Below are 21,648 nucleotides of genomic sequence, written 5' to 3' on the forward strand. Positions count from 1 at the left end.
TGTTTTTCAACCACTCTACAAATTTCTTGTTAACAAACTATAGTTTTGGCAAGTCGGTTAGGACATCTACTTTGTGCATGACACAAGTAATTTTTCCAACAATTGTTTACAGACAGATTATTTCACTTAGAATTCACTGTATCACAATTCCAGTGGGTCAGAAGTTTACATACACTAAGTTGACGGTGCCTTTAAACAGCTTGGAAAATTTAGAAGCTTCTGATAGGCTAATTGACATCATTTGAGTCAATTGGAGGTGTACCTGTGGATGTATTTCAAGGCCTACCTTCAAACTCAGTGCCTCTTTGCTTGAAATCATGGGAAAATCAAGATAAATCAGCCAAGACCTCAGAAAAAACTTTGTAGACCTCCACAAGTCTGGTATATCCTCGGGAGCAATTTCCAAATGCCTGAAGGTACCACATTCATCTGTATTCAACAGTTTTCAAGTTAGGGCGGCAGGTAGCCTAGCCTGGGCCAGTAAACAAAAGGTTGCTGGTTCGAATCCCAGAGCTGACTAGGTGATAAATATGTTGATGTGCCCTTGAGCAAGGCACTTAACCCTAATTGATCCTGTAGGTCGCTCTGGATAAGAGCGTCTGCTAAATTACTCAAATGTAAATGTCAGTCCTGCCCAAGCAAGAGCCTTGAAAAGCACAAGCATAATACCAAAATATGTATACTGTGCACATGGTGTGAATTTAAAAATAAACATCAATACTTACGAGCAAAGTACTGCCATGCAGCGTATGTTTTCCCATGATCCAGGGAGCGTTCCAGGACCCACAGGTCAGGCCGCGGGGCGTTGGCAAACTTGATGAGGACGTAGGCCACATGGAAGAGCTGAAAACAAGATTAGCACAAAGAGTACAGCAGTGTAAAACAAAGGGCTACAAACAAGTTGTTAATGGATTCTGGCAGTAGAAGTCGTTGGTTCAAAACGCTGTGGTTTCCTGTGCCTTGGTCCACTAACACCAGCTCAGTCTTGGCAGACGGCTCAGCCTCAGCCTCAGACAATTCTCAATTTCCTTTCACGTGAAGGCTCGAGCACAATCACTTCAACAACAATAATCTACTCTACTGTACCTCCTCTGGCTAGCAAAAACCACCACAGCTTAATGCCCTGAAACCTGCTGGCTTAGCCGTTGGGCATCGGGTCAAATCAAATACTGTGTCTGCTTTCCTTCCTTTTAATAACCGTTGACTTGAAACTTGTATTCCTCATATCACAACTATGTGGCCCTCAAGTGCTCATGTAGTATGGTACATTAAAATACAAGCATTGAAAATTATAGAGGCTCAATGAGACCTGTGTTGAGAGTGGATGAAACTGCTGCAGGTGCTTCTGAAACACCCTTCCTCCAAGCCCTCTGGAGAGATATCTCTCCCATCAGAAAACACAGGCTTTACAAGAGCACCAGATGATGATCATTGTTCCCCAGTGTACACTACCCTTTCTCTATGGCCCCCACGGCTATGTTTCCACACTCAATGTTCCTCTCTCGCCATCATCATCATCAGGGCTCAAGAGTGGGTTACTTCAGATCGATTACATAGAATTGAAAAGCTGCTTTTTTCAACAGTCAAAGCCATCTTTGTGGTGGCTGGCATGGAGCTTGCATGGTTTGGAATTAGAACTTATGACATCAGACCACACAGACGTGGCAATTGCAGTGTAAACAAACACACCTGACCACCCCACCCCCACTTTTCTGCTTTTAAGGCTGCAAGCTGAAATTATATTAGCAGAGATCCTAAAACATGAGAGAGAAACATACAAGAGCATGCACACATTAGCTTAACATACTGCATGAAAACTGTATCTAACAAAGAACATGATCTTCAAAAATAATGGCCCTGCTTTAAAACTGGCTGCTTTTTGCAGAGTTGAAAAGGATAAAGGCAGGCCCACACTAGTCGAGGATTCTTCCGAGCCTTCAAAACCCCAACATGCTTTTGTCATTGGCGTTCAAGTTCTCCGTCTTCCCTCGTCTCTCCTTGCCTCTCTTTGCACGAGGAAGAGCTGTGCTAACAGAGATATCAAAGCAAAGCAAACTCTTGGCCGAGGAGTCTGAGACTTGTCAACCAGGCTCCACAATTAACTTAAAGGATTGCATCCCCCCACCTTGAGAAATGACCAGTAGTTCATTTGGGTTTGATTGATCTGAGGATGGTTCAGGGGGTCAGATAGTATGTTGAGCCTGGTCTTGTCTTGCCATGTCAACACACTAAAACCATTACAGAACACTCCCAGCTGCTGGTCAAAAGCTCTGCTTTCAACAAGTAGCCTAGATAAGTGTGCAAAGATCTAAGTTTAGAAGCAAAATGAATGAGTGGAAGTCTTAAAGACAATGATTTGTGAGCAATCTTATAGCTCGTCTTAACCCTGTTGGCAAACACCCTGTTCTGACCTCTATTGCTCATGGGCGTGTCTCAAAGCTAATCAGAGAACACTTCCACCCACCATGCTACAGGATGCACAGGGAACAAAAAAAGATCATCTGAGATTCTGAGCACACAAACAAAACGTAGGCTGCATATTGTCAGACCTAAAAACAGACGCAAGGCAAAGTCTTGGCTGAGAGCAGAGAGGTTACTATCAATAGACTGGGACTGGGTTTGTTGAGGAGGAAGGAGCAGGAAGATTTTCGTTCACACGCATTGGGATGGGATGGAGGGTGGGGGGGAGCCGGGTGAGGAGGGGGGGGGGGGGGTCAGAGACATGCCGACTGGCACATGGGCCAGTCTCAGATTCCTGCCATGCCGTCACATTTCTCCCCCCTCTCCCCCCATGCCAGGGCATGCCACTGCTTTCAGGAACCTGTCATTGACAAGTGACACACAACAGTGACAATCTTCTAGGCCAGAGGAACACAGCTCACACATAAAACATAGAGACCAAACAGATCAATTAGTGAGATTAAAAATACCCACCACAAACTGATTCTCTAGTAACTGCCTATGAAATATCTCTAAAGTCCTACAAACATCACAAAAAGTGTACTCTCCTTTCCTTGTACAGGTATAAAACATGAATTACTTCATAGAATAAAAGCAAATCCTGACTGTGGATTGGCATCAGGGTTGGGCTCAATTCAGAATTTTGGAATTGACTCCCATTTAGGGCTGTCCCCGACTAAAAAAATCTTGGTCAAGAGCCATCTGTTCTTTCGACCAATCAATTGCTTAAAAAAAAAATGTATGTGTATTTTTCCATATATAGACACATCCTATGTGTTTTCATCAAATCAACTAAATGCACTGAGCTTGTCTGATGCTTTAAGCGCACTGTATGATTGAATAATTAAGACACACTAATGACTAGAGGGAGGCTGACCGCAATTGATTTGATTGTGCTCAGACTGTGTTAAAAAAATGACAGCGATTGACTGTGTGACTAGCACCCATTGTCTCTCTCTCCTCCATGCTGCAGCGACCACTACAGAACTTTATCAGTGTTTATAATGTTGATTAAGCTGCAACATAATTACAGCCATTTCTAACTTAGAAGTTCTGTTACTGAAATCCCTCATTTGCTTAGGAAAAACATTCCCTATTCCATCAACCCTTGTTCTCTTTACATGACACATCTATGCATCGCATATAAACTCAGCAAAAAAAGAAGCTTCCCTTTTTCAGGACCCCTTCTTTCAAAGATAATATGTAAAAATCCAAATAACGTCAAAGATCTTAATTGTAAAGGGTTTAAACAATGTTTCCCATGCTTGTTCAATGAACCATAAACAATTAATGAACATGCACCTGTGGAACGGTCATTAAGACACTAACAGCTTACAGACGGTAGGCAATTAAGGTCACAGTTATGAAAACTTAGGACACTAAAGGCCTTTCTAATGACTCTGAAAAACACCAAAAGAAAGATGCCAAGGGTCCCTGCTCATCTGCGTGAACGTGCCTTAGGCATGCTGCAAGGAGGCATGAGGACTGCAGATGTGGCGAGGGCAATAAATTACAATGTCCGTACTGTGAGACGCCTAAGACAGGACGGACAGCTGATCGTCCTCGCAGTGGCAGACCACGTGTAACAACACCTGCACAGGATCGGTACATCCGAACATCACAACTGCGGGACAGGTACAGGATGGCAACAACAACTGCCCGAGTTACACCAGGAACACACAATCCCTCCATCAGTGCTCAGACTGTCCGCAATAGGCTGAGAGAGCCTGGACTGAGGGCTTGTAGGCCTGTTGTAAGGCAGGTCCTCACCAGCAACAACGTCGCCTATGGGCACAATCCCACACCAGATACTGACTGTTACTTTTGATTTTGACCCCCCCTTGTTCAGGGACACATTATTCAATTTCTGTTAGTCACATATCTGTGGAACTTCAGTTTATGTCTCAGTTGTTGAATCTTGTTATGTTCATACAAATATTTACACATGTTAAGTTTGCTGAAAATAAACGCAGTTGACAGTGAGAGGACGTTTGTTTTTTTGCTGAGTTTATATTTGTATAGACTACACCTAATATAGAATAGAAGAGGCATTTGAATTTCACTGAATTCAATTCTATTTCCCTCTGTCTCTCTCTCCCCTATTAATAAACAATAAAATACGAAAGGACAGAGAGTATAATCCATAGAGAAAAAAATAATGCCTGAGAAAAGGCGTAGAGACAACCTGTCAGAAGAATACAACTGTCTCCTGGCAGAGAGAGAGAGAGAGAGAGAGAGAGAGAGAGAGAGAGAGAGAGAGAGAGAGAGAGAGAGAGAGAAGATAGAGAGAGAGAGAGAGAGAGAGAGAGAGAGAGAGAGAGAGAGAGAGAGAGAGAGAGAGAGAGAGAGAGAGAGAGAGAGAATGGCCTGGCCTGCCAATGCTCTGTTCTTTTCTGTCTCAGGGCTCTGTTTCCATCCCCCCATCCTGCCCGTCTAAATATTCAGACTTGACTTATATCCAGCACCTTCTGTTTGGAGCAGCCTGAAATATCTTGGTGACATGATAACAGTCCCAGTCCAGACTCCTGGTATGTGCTGCAAAGACATGAAGCAGAATTGAATAGACAAGCTCTGTGGGCACTAAAACTCAACATGAACTGGGATATTTGTCTTACTCATCATAACACTTGAAATGATCTCCACCCTAAATCTAAAGGCCTGGGCCACAGGAACAGGAGTGTTAATCATATCTATGAAGGACGGTGGGTGTGGAGGGTCAAAAAGGTTGAGTTGTCACATCTCACCCCTCTAGCTGTCCAAATTCCTGCCAGTGACCCCCATAAAGAAGCCATATACAAAGGGCGTTAAGTGTCCAGATCTCTCCTATAAACTCCAGTTATCACCCCAGAGAGCAGAGCAGGCAAGGCCTCGGCAACCTCCCACCATTACACCGTTCTCACCATCATGCCCCAGTGATGTCACCTTCCTCTCACTGCATGTTTACTGAGTGTTCGCACCATCACGCCTAGGCTTGGGCGGCATACCGTATATACCATATACCAGGGTATTTGGAAAAAGACACAGGATGGTTTTTCAATACAGTCAATACTATCAATATATTTATTTGAAGTTTTTCAATAAATTAGAATATTTGTAGCTACTTTTGAAGTTAATACCTGCAGTCAACTTGTGCAATACGTTAGGAGATTAAGCAGATTGCGTTTTTCATTTCACCTGTCACATTATATTACATTATGAAGCTTACCGTAGTTCCCCAGAACAGTTGAGCCAGTCACGTGTTTGTTTGTAAATAGCGCAACAGGAGACGTCGGGAGCTGGTGAGCAGTCAATATCTATCGGTGAGTCTCTGTTGTGCGGTGCACATGAGGTGATGAAGTTATACTTGTATGCAACGTACTACTACACTACCGGTCAAAGGTTTTAGAACACCTACTCATTCAAGGGTTTTTCTTTATTTTTACTGTTTTCTACATTATAGAATAATAGTGAAGACATCAAAACTATGAAATAACACATATGGAATCATGTAGTAACCAAAAAGTGTTAAACAAATCAAAATATATGTTATATTTGAGATTCTTCAAATAGACACCCTTTGCCTTGATGACAGCTTTGCACACTCTTGGCATTCTCTCAACCAGCTTCATGAGGTAGTCACCTGGAATGCATTTCAATTAACAGGTGTGCCTTCTTAAAAGTTAATTTGTGGAATTTCTTTCCTTCTTAATGCGTTTGAGCCAATCAGTTGTGTTGTGACAAGATAGGGGGTGGGTATACAGAAGATAGCCCTATTTGGTAAAAGACAAAGTCCATATTATGGCAAGAACAGCTCAAATAAGCAAAGAGAAACAACAGTTCATCATTACTTTAAGACATGAAGGTCAGTCAATACGGAATATTTCAAGAACTTTGAAAGTTTCTTCAAGTGCAGTCGCAAAAACCATCAAGCGCTATGATGAAACTGGCTCTCATGAGGACCGCCACAGGAATGGAAGACCCAGAGTTACCTCTTCAGCAGAGGATAAGTTCATTAGAGTTACCAGCCTCAGAAATTGCAGCCCAAATAAATGCTTCAAAGAGTTCAAGTAACAGACACATCTCAACATCAACTGTTCAGATGGGACTGTGTGAATCAGGCCTTCATGGTCGAATTGCTGCAAAGAAACTACTACTAAAGGATACCAATAAGAAGAAGAGACTTGCTTGGGCCAAGAAACACGAGCAATGGACATTAGACCGGTGGAAATTTGTCCTTTGGTCTGGAGTCCAAATTGGAGATTTTTGGTTCCAACCGCCGTGTCTTTGTGAGATGCGGTGTGGGTGAACGGATGATCTCCGCATGTGTTGTTCCCACCGTAAAGCATGGAAGAGGTGTTATGATGTGGGGGTGCTTTGCTGGTGACACTGTCTGTGATTTATTTAGAATTCAAGGCACACTTAACCAGCATGGCTACCACAGCATTCTGCAGTGATACGCCATCCCATCTGGTTTGGGCGTAGTGGGACTATCATTTGTTTTTCAACAGGACAATGACCCAGGCTGTATAAGGGCTATTTGACCAAGAAGGAGAGTGATGGAGTGCTGCATCAGATGACCTGGCCTCCACAATCCCCCGAACTCAACCACATTGAGATGGTTTGGTATGAGTCGGACCGCAGAGTGAAGGAAAAGCAGCCAACAAGTCCTCAGCATATGTGGGAACTCCTTCAAGACTGTTGGAAAAACATTCCAGGTGAAGCTGGCTGAGAGAATGCCAAGAGTGTGCAAAGCTGTCATCAAGGCAAAGGGTGGCTATTTGAAGAATCTCAAATATAAAATATATTTTGATTTGTTTAACACTTTTTTGGTTACGACATGATTCCATATGTGTTATTTCATAGTTTTGATGTCTTCACTATTATTCTACAATGTAGAAAATAGTAAAAAATTAAGAAAAACCCTTGAATGAGTATGTGTTCTAAAACTTTTGACCGGTAGTGTAAATGTTTGCCATAAAATATCTTATAATGGCTTTCTGCCAGAAGTCAAAGAGCTTTGGATGAGTTATGTACAGCTGCCATTTTCCCCTGTGCTTCCTACTAGCGTTTTTTTCTCCTCCATTCTTCTCCCCTCTGCTCCGTGTACACATACTGCCCTTCCTTCAGAAACGCGTGCATCACAACTTTGCACATTTGCACAATTAATCTCGTTCACTTTTGCGTGTAAATGTCCACACTCACCGAAAATGACATTCGGTAGCTACTAGCTATGCTTGTATATTTTTATGAGCTGGATTTGCCTGTCTTTGCAATTAGTTTATGTTCGTTTTCACTCGTTAGCATTTAGCTACCAGTGTCTATGTTATTATTAGTTTGCACAAAAAATATATATATATTCTGGTTATAGAGACCCAATGGGCTTTTCTTGCATTTTTAGCACCCCCTTGTGTGCTATGCAGTTAATACCGTAAATCCCGGGATAAGAGAAGGACGGTATGACGATATGAAAATCTGGATACCGCCCAAGCCTAATCACGCCCCAGTGTTCTCACCTTCCTCTCACTGCATGTTTACAGAGTGTTCTCACCTTCTCACCAAAAATACAGTTCTGATACATTTAACACAGCTGCATAATGGAGTGAGATACTCAACGTTTTATTGAGAGAAATATATATATATATATATATATATATATATATTGACTGAATTATAGCACATTGTCACACCCTGGCTCTGGGACTCTATATGTTGAGCCAGGGTGTGTTCTTTCTGTTGTGTTTATTTCTATGTTGGCCAGAGTGACTCCCAATCAGAGGCAACGAGTGTCAGCTGTCGTTGGTTGTCTCTGATTGGGAGCCATATTTAAACTGTCTGTTTTCCCTTTGTGTTTGTGGGTTCTTGTTCCGTGTTGGTCATTGTTACCGTGGACTTCACGAGTCGTTTCTTGTTTTGTTTATTGTTGTCTATTATCACTAAAGATAATAAAGTTTAAACATGTTCGTTCATCACGCTGCGCCTTGGTCTACTCTCCCTGACGATCGTGACAGAAGAACCCACCTTACAAGGACCAAGCAGCGTGTCCAGGGGCAGATCTTGGACTGGACATGGGAGGAAGCGCCGGGAAAGGAGATGGAGAGGTTGGCGATGGCCCAGGTGGGCAAATCGTGGTCCTGGGAGGACATGCTCGGGGGCAAGGGACCTTGGGCTAGGATTAAGGCCCTGGCGAGAGAGGAGCAGCGGCGTCAGCAGTGTCATCGTCGGACGGACGAGAGGCAACCCCAGAAAATTTTTAGGGGGGGGCACACGGCATGGGCGGCTGGGCAGCAGGAGGCTGCCACAGGGCGATTTGGAGAGGAGGCCACCGGGTTAGGGGGGCCAGAAGGCAGGTTGGCGGAGCCTGGATGGAGAGCGGAACCAACTTCCCGTACTCAGGCATGGCAGCATGGGACGGGGCAGGTTCCGCGGTATGCGGAGCGGCGTACTGTGCCACGAGTGGTCCGGCATAGTCCTGTACGTCCTGTGCGAGCACCCCGCACGTGTCGTGCGAAGGTGGGTATGCAGCCAGGACGGAGTGTGCCGGCTCAACGCTCGTGGTCTCCAATGCCTCTCCGTGGTCCCGGATATCCTGCTCCAGTGTCACGTGCTGGTATGCCAGTACGGGTACACAGCCCTGTGCGGATGCCTCACACAGAGTGTGTGAAGGTAGGCATTCAGCCAGGACGGGTTGTGGCCGCTCTTCACTCCAGGTCTCCTATCCGTCTCCACAGCCCGGTTCGGCCTGTCCCTGCTCCACGCACCAAGCCTACGGTGTGCGTCGCCAGCCCGGTCCGGCCTGTCCCTTCTCTACGCACCAAGCCTACGGTGTGCGTCGCCAGCCCAGTCCGGCCTGTCCCTGCTCCACGCACCAAGCCTACGGTGTGCGTCGCCAGCCCAGCCCGGCCTGTCCCTGCTCCACGCACCAAGCCTACGGTGTGCGTCGTCAGCCTGGTAAGGCCCGTTCCTCCTCCACGCACCAAGCCAGGGGTGCGAGTCGTCAGCCTGGTAAGGCCCGTTCCTCCTCCACGCACCAAGCCAGGGGTGCGCGTCGTCAGCCTGGTAAGGCCCGTTCCTCCTCCACGCACCAAGCCAGGGGTGCGCGTCGTCAGTCCAGCACAACCCGTGCCTGGGTCACCGGTGCCTGGTAAGGTACCGGTCAACTGCTCCACTACGGAGCTGAAGCTAACCGCTCCTGCTAAGTCCAGTTTAGCTCCAGCCAGCGGGGCCAGACTGGACCAGGGGCGCTATGGGGGGTTTATTGGAGGGTGGTGGGCAAGGCCGGAGCCAGAACCGCCGCCGAGGAGGTATGCCCACCCAGCCCTCCCCTGTTTTGTTCAAGTTGAGGCGCGGTCGCAGTCCGCGCCTTTAGGGGGGGGTACTGTCACACCCTGGCTCTGGGACTCTATATGTTGAGCCAGGGTGTGTTCTTTCTGTTGTGTTTATTTCTATGTTGGCCAGAGTGACTCCCAATCAGAGGCAACGAGTGTCAGCTGTCGTTGGTTGTCTCTGATTGGGAGCCATATTTAAACTGTCTGTTTTCCCTTTGTGTTTGTGGGTTCTTGTTCCGTGTTGGTCATTGTTACCGTGGACTTCACGAGTCGTTTCTTGTTTTGTTTATTGTTGTCTATTATCACTAAAGATAATAAAGTTTAAACATGTTCGTTCATCACGCTGCGCCTTGGTCTACTCTCCCTGACGATCGTGACACACATAAACAATTGTATAATGACGGACCACTGCCGTGTCGTTGGCTCCATGCAGAATTCCTGCCCCGACTTCACACATGCCTGCGCTTCAGGTAACGGAGCCTGGCAGTCAGGGTTTTACTCCCACTGAACAAATAGACTACACTATTAGACCCTAATACACTATTAGAGCCTATGGAAATATGCTGATTTCGTGACTTTATGACTTAATGCCCTGCCTGCCACGTGGATCTGTCCAATCATACTGTAATCTAACTATGTCTATCAAATTAACTCAATGAACTGGGTTGATATACTCTTTCATTAATTTAATATTGAGTACTCTGTGAGATTGTTACAGTAAGACACCACCTACTACGATGTCTGCTGCCAATAGGTCTACTACTGGGCTTCAAACAGTTCATTTAAATTAACTAATAGAGTTGAAATCATACTGTCTATGGTCTCTAGATTACATTGTGCTTGTTATTACATGTGCTTGTTATTCTGAAAATGTAGGACAGACAGGTGTTCAGTTGCAGTCCAGAAACAAAGAATCTCCAAGCCATAGGCAGGAAGGAGCCAGTCAGCCAGGAGGGTTCAGGAGGGCTACTGTAAAAAGCAGAAGCCTAACAGATACAGTAGAATCCATATGACAGAGATCCCTTTGTGTCTGATGTTAGGGCAGAGGAATGCACCACGGCAGAGCTAGGAGCCATCACCTTCTGTTGGAGCGGATCAGGCCCTGCCTGCCAGCCTGCCAGACAGACAGTTGCAGCACAATGGGGCTGGGGTGTTTTTAGTCCAGATTGAAACAATGCAATCTACAACTGTTTGTCTGAAGCGGAACAGGTGGCGATAGTGGCGAGGGGGGTGGGTCGTGGGTGTATTTCTCTCTGTCTCCATGGTGGGCATACATTCCACCTCTATCCAGGGACTCAATTATCCTTTTTTAAAGCTATATACTCAAAATAGTCTCTCCAACCATGTGGGGTTGGCCCAAAGATACTCACAAGATGTCATTTTATGCACTATGAAAATGTGATGAATGCAAGTTTATACAAGCAAGGGACCTATTGTAAAAGGTACAGCTGCTACTTTGCAATTGACTGAGAATGTTTCCTGTATGTTTGTTCAGTAGGTATGATTGTGTTGGTGGCTAACCCATTATAATGACTTCAAAGTTCAAAGTTCGTGTTTAGTAAACAGAATATTTAAACACCCGTTTACAACATATTGTGTTTGTAAACAGCACCACTACAAAACTATAAAAACCGATCTAAATTAGAACAAACAGGACGCATCAGTGATCGTGCCATATATCAAAAATACATGTACGAAAAATCTATGTCCACACCTGCGTCAATGACTGTATCAGTAGGCCTACAATCTCTGATAAGCATTTCTATGTAGTACTATGTATATCGCCTCCACAGACCTTGAAAAAATGGGTTAAGATAAACCCATTCTGCTTTTCCACAATGGAGCTCCAGGTTTAGGAGGTAGTGGCATTCCTGTCCAACAATGTGATCCAGAGATGAAGCCAGGCTGAGGTTGCTAACCAGACTGTGTGGGCTGCCTGCCTGCAAGGCCGAGCCCAGGGAGCGGGGCTGTAAATATGTGCAACAGACACCCGACTGCAGCTGGCGTGGCACCCACCGCAGAGCGGAGCAGAGCAGAGCCCACCAGCTAAACTCAGCTACTTACATCACCTCCATCATCACCACAGCAACAGCTAGGGAGCCAAACATGTGTCCCAAGAGTTAGATTATGCCAGCTATACAGTAAACACTGACAAAGGTATAGGAATGATATTGTAAGCCTATATAGTTAGACTATGGTACAGTATCATCATTATTACCACCACCAACATAAGGAAATTATATTCAATTTAAGATTTTGTTAAGAACCAAGTAATGATGACACTGTATTTGAACAAAATTGGTAACATACAGTAAGTGGTAACACAAGTTATTCCATTCCAAATATGTTTTTGATTATTTTGATTCTCGCTTTTTACGGTCTATGTTCTGATTCCATTCAATGTATGATTTAGCGCTTGCGCCTAAAAGTATTCTGTGGTTTGATAAGCACCTGGTTCTTTCCAGGGCCTAATTGTGAAGTTATGCTGCTGATCCATGCATGTTGTATCAGTACCAGGGATGTCAGGGAAATAGACTGTAGGAGCGGTCAGTGAGAGAACAAAACCCTGCTCAACTCAGTCCTGTAAGCTCACCTTAGCAACACAACAAACACATATAAGTTAATACTGCGGCCTGCTGTTGCAATAACATCACAATACACATACCTATATATCTGCTATAACACATTCCTCTGGGCAATGCATTTTATCACTGTCTATGTATCATATTGACTAGCATTAGCTGTTTGCTACTGCATCGCATTAGAAGGCATTTGCACCTTGAATAGCCAAACACAGACCCAGACACACATGGAATCATATTTTACTCCATCATATGACGCTGTCATGGAAGGTGGGTAGGTATTCAGGATGGGGTGGGGATGGAGAATTCAGTATGAAGCTGAGTGTGTGTGTGTGTGTGTGTGTGTGTGTGTGTGTGTGTGTGTGTGTGTGTGTGTGTGTGTGTGTGTGTGTAGACGGGGGGGCAGACAGGGGGGTCTTTTCCACACAGTCTGCCGAATTCACTGCACCTCCTCAATCCATTTACCCACTGTAAAGAAAAGGACAGATCACTTTCAGAGAAGCCTTGAAAAGAACCAACCCTTTGTGAACACAGCACAGAAAGGATGTCACACAATACAGCCTACATCGATTCCAGGACAAAAGTGGGTATAAAACAATCAGACAAAACTTCAGTGGGAGGCAGCAGGGCCTGGAAAGATAGAGAGTGGATTAAGTTCAACAGGAAGTCTTCATAACTAATAAATTAACCACTACCAGCAGGCTTCAGAAATGTGGTCATCCTAAACTAGCACAGCTCCTGATATAGTACCTTCTCATCTTATCATCAAGTCACTCAGCCATCCAGCAACAAGTCCCACACACTCATTATCAAACCCCACAGAGTAGGGAACAAGTACTTGACACCCAGCATTAAAACCCACCTATCAGAACAAACGCTCACCTATCAGAGACTTCACAGAACCCAACACTCTCCAATCTGATACCTACGCTCACCATTCAGAACCATGAGTACCTCACACCTAGCCAATCGCAGCCCACCTCAGTGTTGTACATGATATGACAAATACCAAATCTCACACAAACAAATCTTAACCCCCTGAAATGGCAACCAATCAAGGTTCAATCAGAACTTCACACAAACCAATTAGTGCCCATTCAGTGGGATAGCACCCACCAATCAGAGGCCTTTCAGTAACGTAGTATGACAGACAGCAATAAGCCCAGGCATGTCAGTCTCACATGGTCCGGTGCACTCAGGCAGATAAGCACATGTGGTCAGGGCTCCTAAAATACATTCCCCAGAAAAACTGACTGCATGGGCGGCTGTTGGGCCAATCCATCCGTGGTGCCAATGTTCACTAGGACAAAGAGTCGCCACAACACCCTGTAAATAGTTTTAACAAGGGAGGGCAAGTCTCCCTGTACAGGTAGACAGGCTGTTTTGGGGAGAGTATTTCATTGTGTTTGTTTGGGGAGCACATATGTGGTTTTGAAGAGTTTGAATTTCTATTGTAATTAAGAAAACATCAAATCAAATGTTATTTGTCACATGCGCTAAATACAACAGGTGTAGTACGATTCAATCTTAGTCCTGTATTGACACTTTGCCTGTTTGATGGTTCGTCGGAGGGCATAGCGGGATTTCTTATAAGCGTCTGGGTTAGTGTCCCACTCCTTGAAAGCGGCAGCTCTACCCTTTAGCTCAGTGCGGATGTTGCCTGTAATCCATGGCTTCTGGTTGGGGTATGTACGTGCGGTCACTGTGGGGACAACGTCATCGATGCACTTATTGATGAAGCCGGTGACTGATGTGGTGTACTCCTCAATGCCATCGGATGAGTCCCGGAACATATTCCAGTCTGTGCTAGCAAAACAGTCATGTGTCATGTGCCTCTGTTATTAACAAGATGTGTTGAATGAGATGTATTGGGTAAAATCTACTGCATCATGAAACTCACAGCAGAAGGCTCTAATCAATGTGTTGACTGTCTTTCTGGGTGAGTTTCTCCATTGCCTTGGAGAAAAACTGGCTAAGGCAACACCCACCCCTAGGTCCAGTTACTGTAGAGTACACAAATCAAGAAGAAGGCTTTGTCACGGGTCACAGGTCAAAAGCCCACAAGATAACACAGGCAGGTGGCTAGGTGGCTACTTAAGTGTGAGCACTGCTTGCCTCAGTCAACATAATCCAGCAGTGTGGTTGGGTTGATTTGCACAAGGAGCTCCACCCAAGGGAGTACAACTCTTTCACACTGACTGACTGACTACAAGATTCATTGCAAGTAAATACAAAGACATACTGTATTTTGTCTAATACAAAGTTCCAGGCTAATTAGGACTCTTTCCTTTTCTAAAAACTTCAAACGTATGATCATGTTAATCCACAAAGGAAATGGGTTCACCTTTCTGTGCTATTATTATATCATTCAACATTCCACAAAAGCTTAGCTGGAATCAGCCCTTGACGGATTGGTGCTGCTTCAAACGTGCCACTGCTTTACAGAACCGTCAGAAATGGCCACGTCAAAAACCACCCGGCTTCCCTTTGAACCTGGTCGGTTTAACATAAACAATGACGGTGCCATTATCTAATATATCCGCTTGGAGAGATGGAGATAAGACTGGCAAAGGGAGGGAAGGAGGGAGTGAGGCACCTGTGTTAGTCTTAGAAGAGACCACAAAGACCATTCATTCAACTGGATCCAGCCCTTACAAATTTCAGTGACCGCATCATCTGTTCTGTGCATTAACAGAATCTACAAAGGCTTTGAACTGCTTCTATCAGGCAACATAAATCAGATCAATTCTATCCAAGCATTAAATAAACCTGAGTAGGAGTAGGCATAAATTGTGTTAAGGGCGAAAGGGAGTGACCAAGCATCTGGCAAGTTAGTCTGACAAAATTGACTGTCAAGGCTGAGGTGTATGTGGTGTGGGAGTCAGGCGCAGGACACCGAAGCTTAGTCCAACAAAGTTTACTGTGAAACCACTAGGCAAAGATACAGTAAACGGCCTCAAAACAAAACAGAGGCGAGCAATATGCAAACTATGCGTATTACACTAAACAACGAAACAGATACAAAAACACGCAGCACTACGGACAGGCGAAAAACAACACACAACCTAACCAATACAAAACAGGCAACTTATAGGACACGTAATCAGACACAAACGGACACAGGTGTAAAAGACAGACAAAAGCAATCAAACATAGAAACATTCAACGGTGGCAGCTAGTACTCCGGGGACGACGAACGCCGAAGCCTGCCCGAACCAGGAGGAGGAGCAGCCTCGGCAGAATCCGTGACATTGACATTCTTTATCTTTCCGTTTTTTGGAGATACATTCACTTATTTTGACAAATGCTTTGCTATGACTGTAAAATAATCAAAGGGTTATAAGAACCAACACTATTTGACAGACATATGTGCTGAAAATATATGGAAGTGTGGTTGACTGAATTCTTTCAGAGGTATCGAGAACACCTTCCTTATCTACATACACCTCTGATGTGAACACAATAATGCATACCCAGAGAGTTAACAACCACAAAATAACATTGTACTACTTTACCAAACTTAATTATTCTATGGGATACAGTTTTTAACTTTTATCATGGACGGATAGATTACTTTAAGTTTGTTTTTCAGTTTCCAGCTGTTTCTCTATAAGGTAGGATCATTTGGTGCAGATCATAATATCTATGCAGTTTAACCAATTAGCATAGATTGGCAGCCAATCTAGTTTGATTTGTTTGCCTCACATTGAATTGATAAGCCTCAGGTCAATGCTGCCAAATCAGTCTGCTCCAATTTGTGAAACAATAACCTTGGAAGGCAACACTCCAATAAAACCAGCCGTTTTAAAAATGCAAGCTTTTTAATGAAAGCAGATTGTATCTCAGCACACACAGCCTCATAAATACATTCTTGGCATTGACAAAATATTTAGTGGAAGCTAAAAACAAATGGATGACATAAGGGCCAGGTGAGCTTGGTCTGGAGCCTCACTGGATCACAGTTGAGTGATTCCTTGTGAAACCATGACAAAAAAACATACTTTTGGGGATTGTCATTAGATTTAATCCATAGAATGGTCCTTTGGAGGAAGGATTGTTTACATATATTTGACATTAGCATCTAAATGCATAATTGAGAAATAATTAAAGTTGGCATATTTATGACAGGCCTCATTTAAGACTCCATAATGTTTCATCTGTAGGTGCTACAAAGAAATAATTGTTGAACATAATATTCTCTATGGGCATATCAAAGTTCCAAAGTGGGATCTTTGCTACTTTTAGAGTTATGATCCAATTTGTAAGCATTACCAACTAAATTAATGTGAAAATGGATTCAAAATGGTCGGCCTCTGCTGCTAATTTGCAGGATGTGCAATGATACAAGTAAAAGGAGGGCTGTTATTGGTTACATCACCTATGCCAATTTCTCTGTATAAAATGGGCCATAACTTTAAAACTAGCAGAGATCCCACTCTGGAACTTTGATATGCCCGTAGAGTATATTATGTTCAACAATTTATTGATACATATGCCAAATCAAAAATGGTTTATTTTCAATATGTATGTTTATATTTTTCAATATTAATATATAAATAAATATAAGAAAATTGTTATTGAAATCAAAATGCGACTCATATTACAGAGCAAGCGTAAAACTTCATATGACAACAATTTTTGCTTTTTAGCACCTACAGATGAAACATTATGGAGTTTTAAAGGAGGCCTGGGTAAGGCCAAAACGTCATAAATATGGCAACTTTGATTCATTATTTCTCAATTATGCTTTTATATACAAATGTCAAATATATGTCAACAATCCTTCCTCCAAAGGACCATTCTATGGATTAAATATTGTGAAAATCCCCAAAAGTATGGTATGTTTTTGTCCTCGTGAGGAATCACTCAGTTGCTGTTTGGGCAGGACAAATGGGGAGGGGGAGGCATGTGGTTGGTAGTTTCAGAGAATACTTCATCCCCTGACCTTTTTATCACGCCTTAATGCAGTAATGCCACTTACCCTGCTCCAAAATGAACGGAGCATTATCACGTCTTAAACGCAGACGTCCCTCGCGCCCTGCATGCGTCCAGGCTTTCGCAAGCCGAGGGGGTGCTATATTTAGCCTCTCTCAAGCCCCTCTGCTCCGCACAACTCAGCTCAGCCCAGCTAAAAACAGAGATGGAAGAATTCGCCACTGCCACCCATTCTCTTCCCACAGTGCTCCTGGGGAACATGGATGAGGTGTGGTAGTCACTTTTAGGAAGATTTACTTTAAAAGGGGTCTCCATTTGGTGCCGACCCCTTAACTGCAGACAAAACATGTTTCCAAATCACAAATCCAGCCCTGAACCCTCTCCACCCACCCGACCCGGACCTGCTCCCGCAGATCAGACTTTAAAATCCCTCTGATCCCTAATCCCTGGACACAATTCCTCCCTCTTTCCCCCTCACCGTGGACAATTGAGCGTAAGGTGCAATTTCATGGGCTGTGAACCAAACTCCTGCCGCAGCACCCGCTGCAGCAATGGGTCATAATGGTTACCTATCCCCCAGCCACATGGGCATTATCTGAGTCTGATTCCTGGCACGCAGCCAGCTGTGGGACATCCCTCACATGACTACCGCTGCCTGTCTGTCTCAGACAGGCTTACTTACACTTGTAACTTAAAGCATACGCAGACTGACAGAAGAGAACCCACCATTGACTGTATGCGGAGAGTCAATCTCAATCCTAAATGCATTCACACATACACACAGCCAATGTTCCCTCTAAACTGCGCGCGTGCGTGGGCACGCAGTAGCCCAAGACTGCCACACAGCTCCCCCAGGACTGCCACACAGCTCCCCCAGGACTGCCACACAGCTCCCCCAGGACTGCCACACAGAAGAAATATCAGCCCACAGAGAGAAGCACAAGATTGAACTTCACTCAACTTGGTGGTCACCAACCGGTCGAAAGCAATCGACTGGTCGATCGCCAAGGCATTCCTAGTCGATCGCTAAACATTTCTGCAAAAAACCTAATGATAAAGCCTTGTGTTCCTATTTTATTTTTTTTGGTCTCGAGCTGTTGGCGGTAGGTGTACCCGATTCAGCTGCCCTGCACAACGGGTAGGCGAACTGTTCCCATTTTGAACCATTTCATGTGTCTGAAGGTACAAACTCTGCCTTCCCGGCAGGCCCGGAGAGCAAATCAAGTGCACTATAGGCCTACCGCTGGCCAATCGGATGGCTCAGCTTAACGTGTCTGCAGTAATGTAGCAGACATAAAATAAATCTACAGCAAAGTTGATACTGTGAGATTTCAAAACATTTAAAACCATGACTTGAGAGAGACTGTCAATGAATACAGCAAAGAGCTGCTATTTTTATGAGTGTGTTCATGTTTAAGTTCTTACTCAGCACTGTCAACACTTTATAATATAATAATAATATGCCATTTAGCAGACGCTTTTATCCAAAGTGACTTACAGTCATGTGTGCATACATTTTTACGTATGGGTGGTCCCGGGGTTCGAACCCACTACCCTGGCGTTACAAGCGCCATGCTCTACCAATTGAGCTACAGGTACTTTGTATTCAACACTTTCATAAGCCATAAAATGCACGTTCCTCCTATTTCCACTCAGCGCTACAACAAGCTCTGCAGCAGTAATGAATGAGTAGGAAAGTGCATTGATGTGCTTGAGTGGTTGTTATTATCAGCGGCTTGGGTCTTTTTAATTAATATCAAGGAATATTTCACTTTCTCTGTTCATAGGAGTAACAACATGAATTTGTGCATGAGGCAGAAATAATGCGGTGCGACTCGAGTTTCGCCATCAGCTGGAAGACGGTGTCCCTTTTTGGTCAGTGTCAGTGGAGGAAAGGGAGAGCAGAGGGACGTTGAGAAGCGGACCCTCAATCTGCTGCTCTCTCCCTCCGCTGAGACTGACCATCAGATGCAGACCATTAGCCCACTAAAATACAAATTATTTAAATGTTTTCTCACTCAGTTGTGCCTCACAAGTAATACAATAACTGATCTATTACCGGTGATATTATATAGCCTACCTCAATTTATTTTATATAATTTTTAAAAATGTCCCGAACAACAATGCATTGGCAGGGCTATTCAAGCAAAGCCAATATTCTGTGATAATGTATTGGACCTATTAGCTTACTGCACAAACCTCATTGCTACAGTACTGTTTTTATTTGGTTAAATGTTGCATAAGCTTACGTTTTTTAAGTCTGAGCGGTAGACCTCGGCTTGCATTTTGAAATTGATCTTGACTCAGAAATGGTTGGTGACCATTGTTCTAGAGTTTTCCCTGTTAACACTATCAACGTTTCCCTTTATTGTGGCAATTGTGATCAAATCAACGCAATAGCCACTTTCAATGCATCATACTGAAACAAAACAAACCATGCAAGAGATTTTGTTGTAGGCAGAACGCATCGGAGTAGGATTCTATTGCATTGACATGCACGACTCAGCCCGTACTCTACACAGAAGGTGCGGCATAACCAATCAGAGCTGCAGTAGGCCTATTTGCAAATAGACCATTGACATATATGGATCTGTGCCATTTACTTTGAACTGGACTGTGTTTACAGCATGAGCGGTCATGAGTAGATAACCTTGTTTTGAGATCAAAGCGAGAGCTGCATGTAGTCACGTGTGCACATTTTGTTCATATCCTTTGCTAGTTAGTGAGTTATTAGCCCAGTTATAGATAATTTGAGGTCAGCAATAGAAGTGATTGCTTCCTACAAGAGCACAAAATGTATACATTTTTAGACATCCTTGAAAAGCGAGTCAGGTAAAGAGCTTTTTTTTGCCTTAAAGGGGCAGTGTTGTATTTAGAGACAGGCTTGAATAAGCTAAGTAGCCAATAGGCAGAGGGTAGCATAACTTGGTATGAGAATAATAATGCATTTTATTTTGTAAAGTGGTTTCTTTCATCAAAACAACACAACAGCATTTTCAGTCAACTCCTTGTCTGAAGGACAAGTGGATAACCAGGTTAATGTCAAGCCCTGCATGTTTTTTCCCCAAAAAGTCTCATGGAATGTAGGCCTACAATGAACACCTTACATTGGCTGCTACTGTGGGCTGAATGATAGAACAGCTATTTTCATGTAAAAATGTTATGGGATGCATTTTCTCCATTGTTTTTGATGGTAGGCCACTCTGGTAGGCCTACATTATGATCAAATAGCCAGCAGTGGAGACAGGTGGGAGGATCTATAGCAGGACGGGCTAATTGTAATGGCTAGAATGGAATTAATGGAATGGAGTCAAACGTGGTTTGATACCATTTGATACCGTTCCATTTATTCCATTCCAGCCATTACAATGAGCCCGTCCTCCTATAGCTCCTCCCACCAGCCTCCACTGATGGCCAGAGTAGCCTACTTGGCCACTGTTAAAACTGTAACTTAAAATGGGTACAGCCTCAGTGTTCACAGTAAATGCACGCTGGAAGTTGCACAGAATTTTCACAACGTTCAAGTTTGCCCTCCATAGACCTGAAATTTGCTCAGTGCCTAAAAAAATGTGAGGGAACATTGCACACAGCCACTCTGCTTCACCTCAGCAATCAGCAATTATCTCCACACACTCATGTCGACGATGGCCAGAATCAACTCCAAAACACTGAACAGTGCAGTGAAGAAGCAGAAAAACTAACTTCCCACTCATTGCCATTCATCCTCTCAGACCCTCTTTAAGATGACCACTGTATAGTGTTGTCTGTCTACATCACTGAAGGCAAGTTGCCACCTCACACCAATGACATAATGCACCTCGAATTAGCTGAGAAAGAGAAAACCTTGTCTCTATTCACCTCATGACATCCCACTGTTACATTTCATACTCTCACCAGAGTAACGTTGTCAATCAAACAACAGTCACCATGAAGGTAGAGCACTTGGCTGAGTAGGAACCAATGCAAGACCACCAGGGTTTTTCTCACTCACCTGTCCGAGGTTCAAGGTGACGTTAACCTCATTGTACATGGGTCCACGGGAGAGAGGTGGGCTCTGCCACCAGCGCTCGGTGCCATCGATGGCGTTGCTCACTGGGTGGGCCTTGTTTGGCTCATTGGAGTTGCATCGGTCACAATACTGTCCCTGCAGGGAAAGGCCCAATGAAATGGTGTTACTCTGAGCCCAAAACACATAAACACATATAAATAGAGTCCCACCAACACAAAGCCACACATTCAGTGCATAGTAAACATTCATTCAAGTCAATGAATAGGCCACAGTCACAGTGTACATAACAAGTTACACAAAATACGAACCATGCAAACATAGACAAACACTTTGCAGACTGCAAGTAAATACATGCAAT

General features: G+C 44.1%; 1 protein-coding gene across 1 annotated transcript in view; it reads right to left on the reverse strand.

The window, feature by feature from the left end:
- The window catches only part of LOC311098986 (laminin subunit alpha-3-like), a 132,517-nt gene that overhangs the window by 109,632 nt on the left and 1,237 nt on the right, over positions 1-21,648 (reverse strand). Inside the window, exons 2-3 of the mRNA XM_084139565.1 lie at positions 21,273-21,425; positions 726-843 (exon numbers count right to left, since the gene is read on the reverse strand). Coding sequence (XP_083995691.1) covers positions 726-843; positions 21,273-21,425 — 271 coding nt within the window. The remainder of the gene's footprint in view (positions 1-725; positions 844-21,272; positions 21,426-21,648) is intronic.

Source organism: Coregonus lavaretus (assembly GCF_964263955.1).
Source record: "Coregonus lavaretus genome assembly, chromosome: 23".
Lineage (NCBI taxonomy): Eukaryota > Metazoa > Chordata > Actinopteri > Salmoniformes > Salmonidae > Coregonus > Coregonus lavaretus.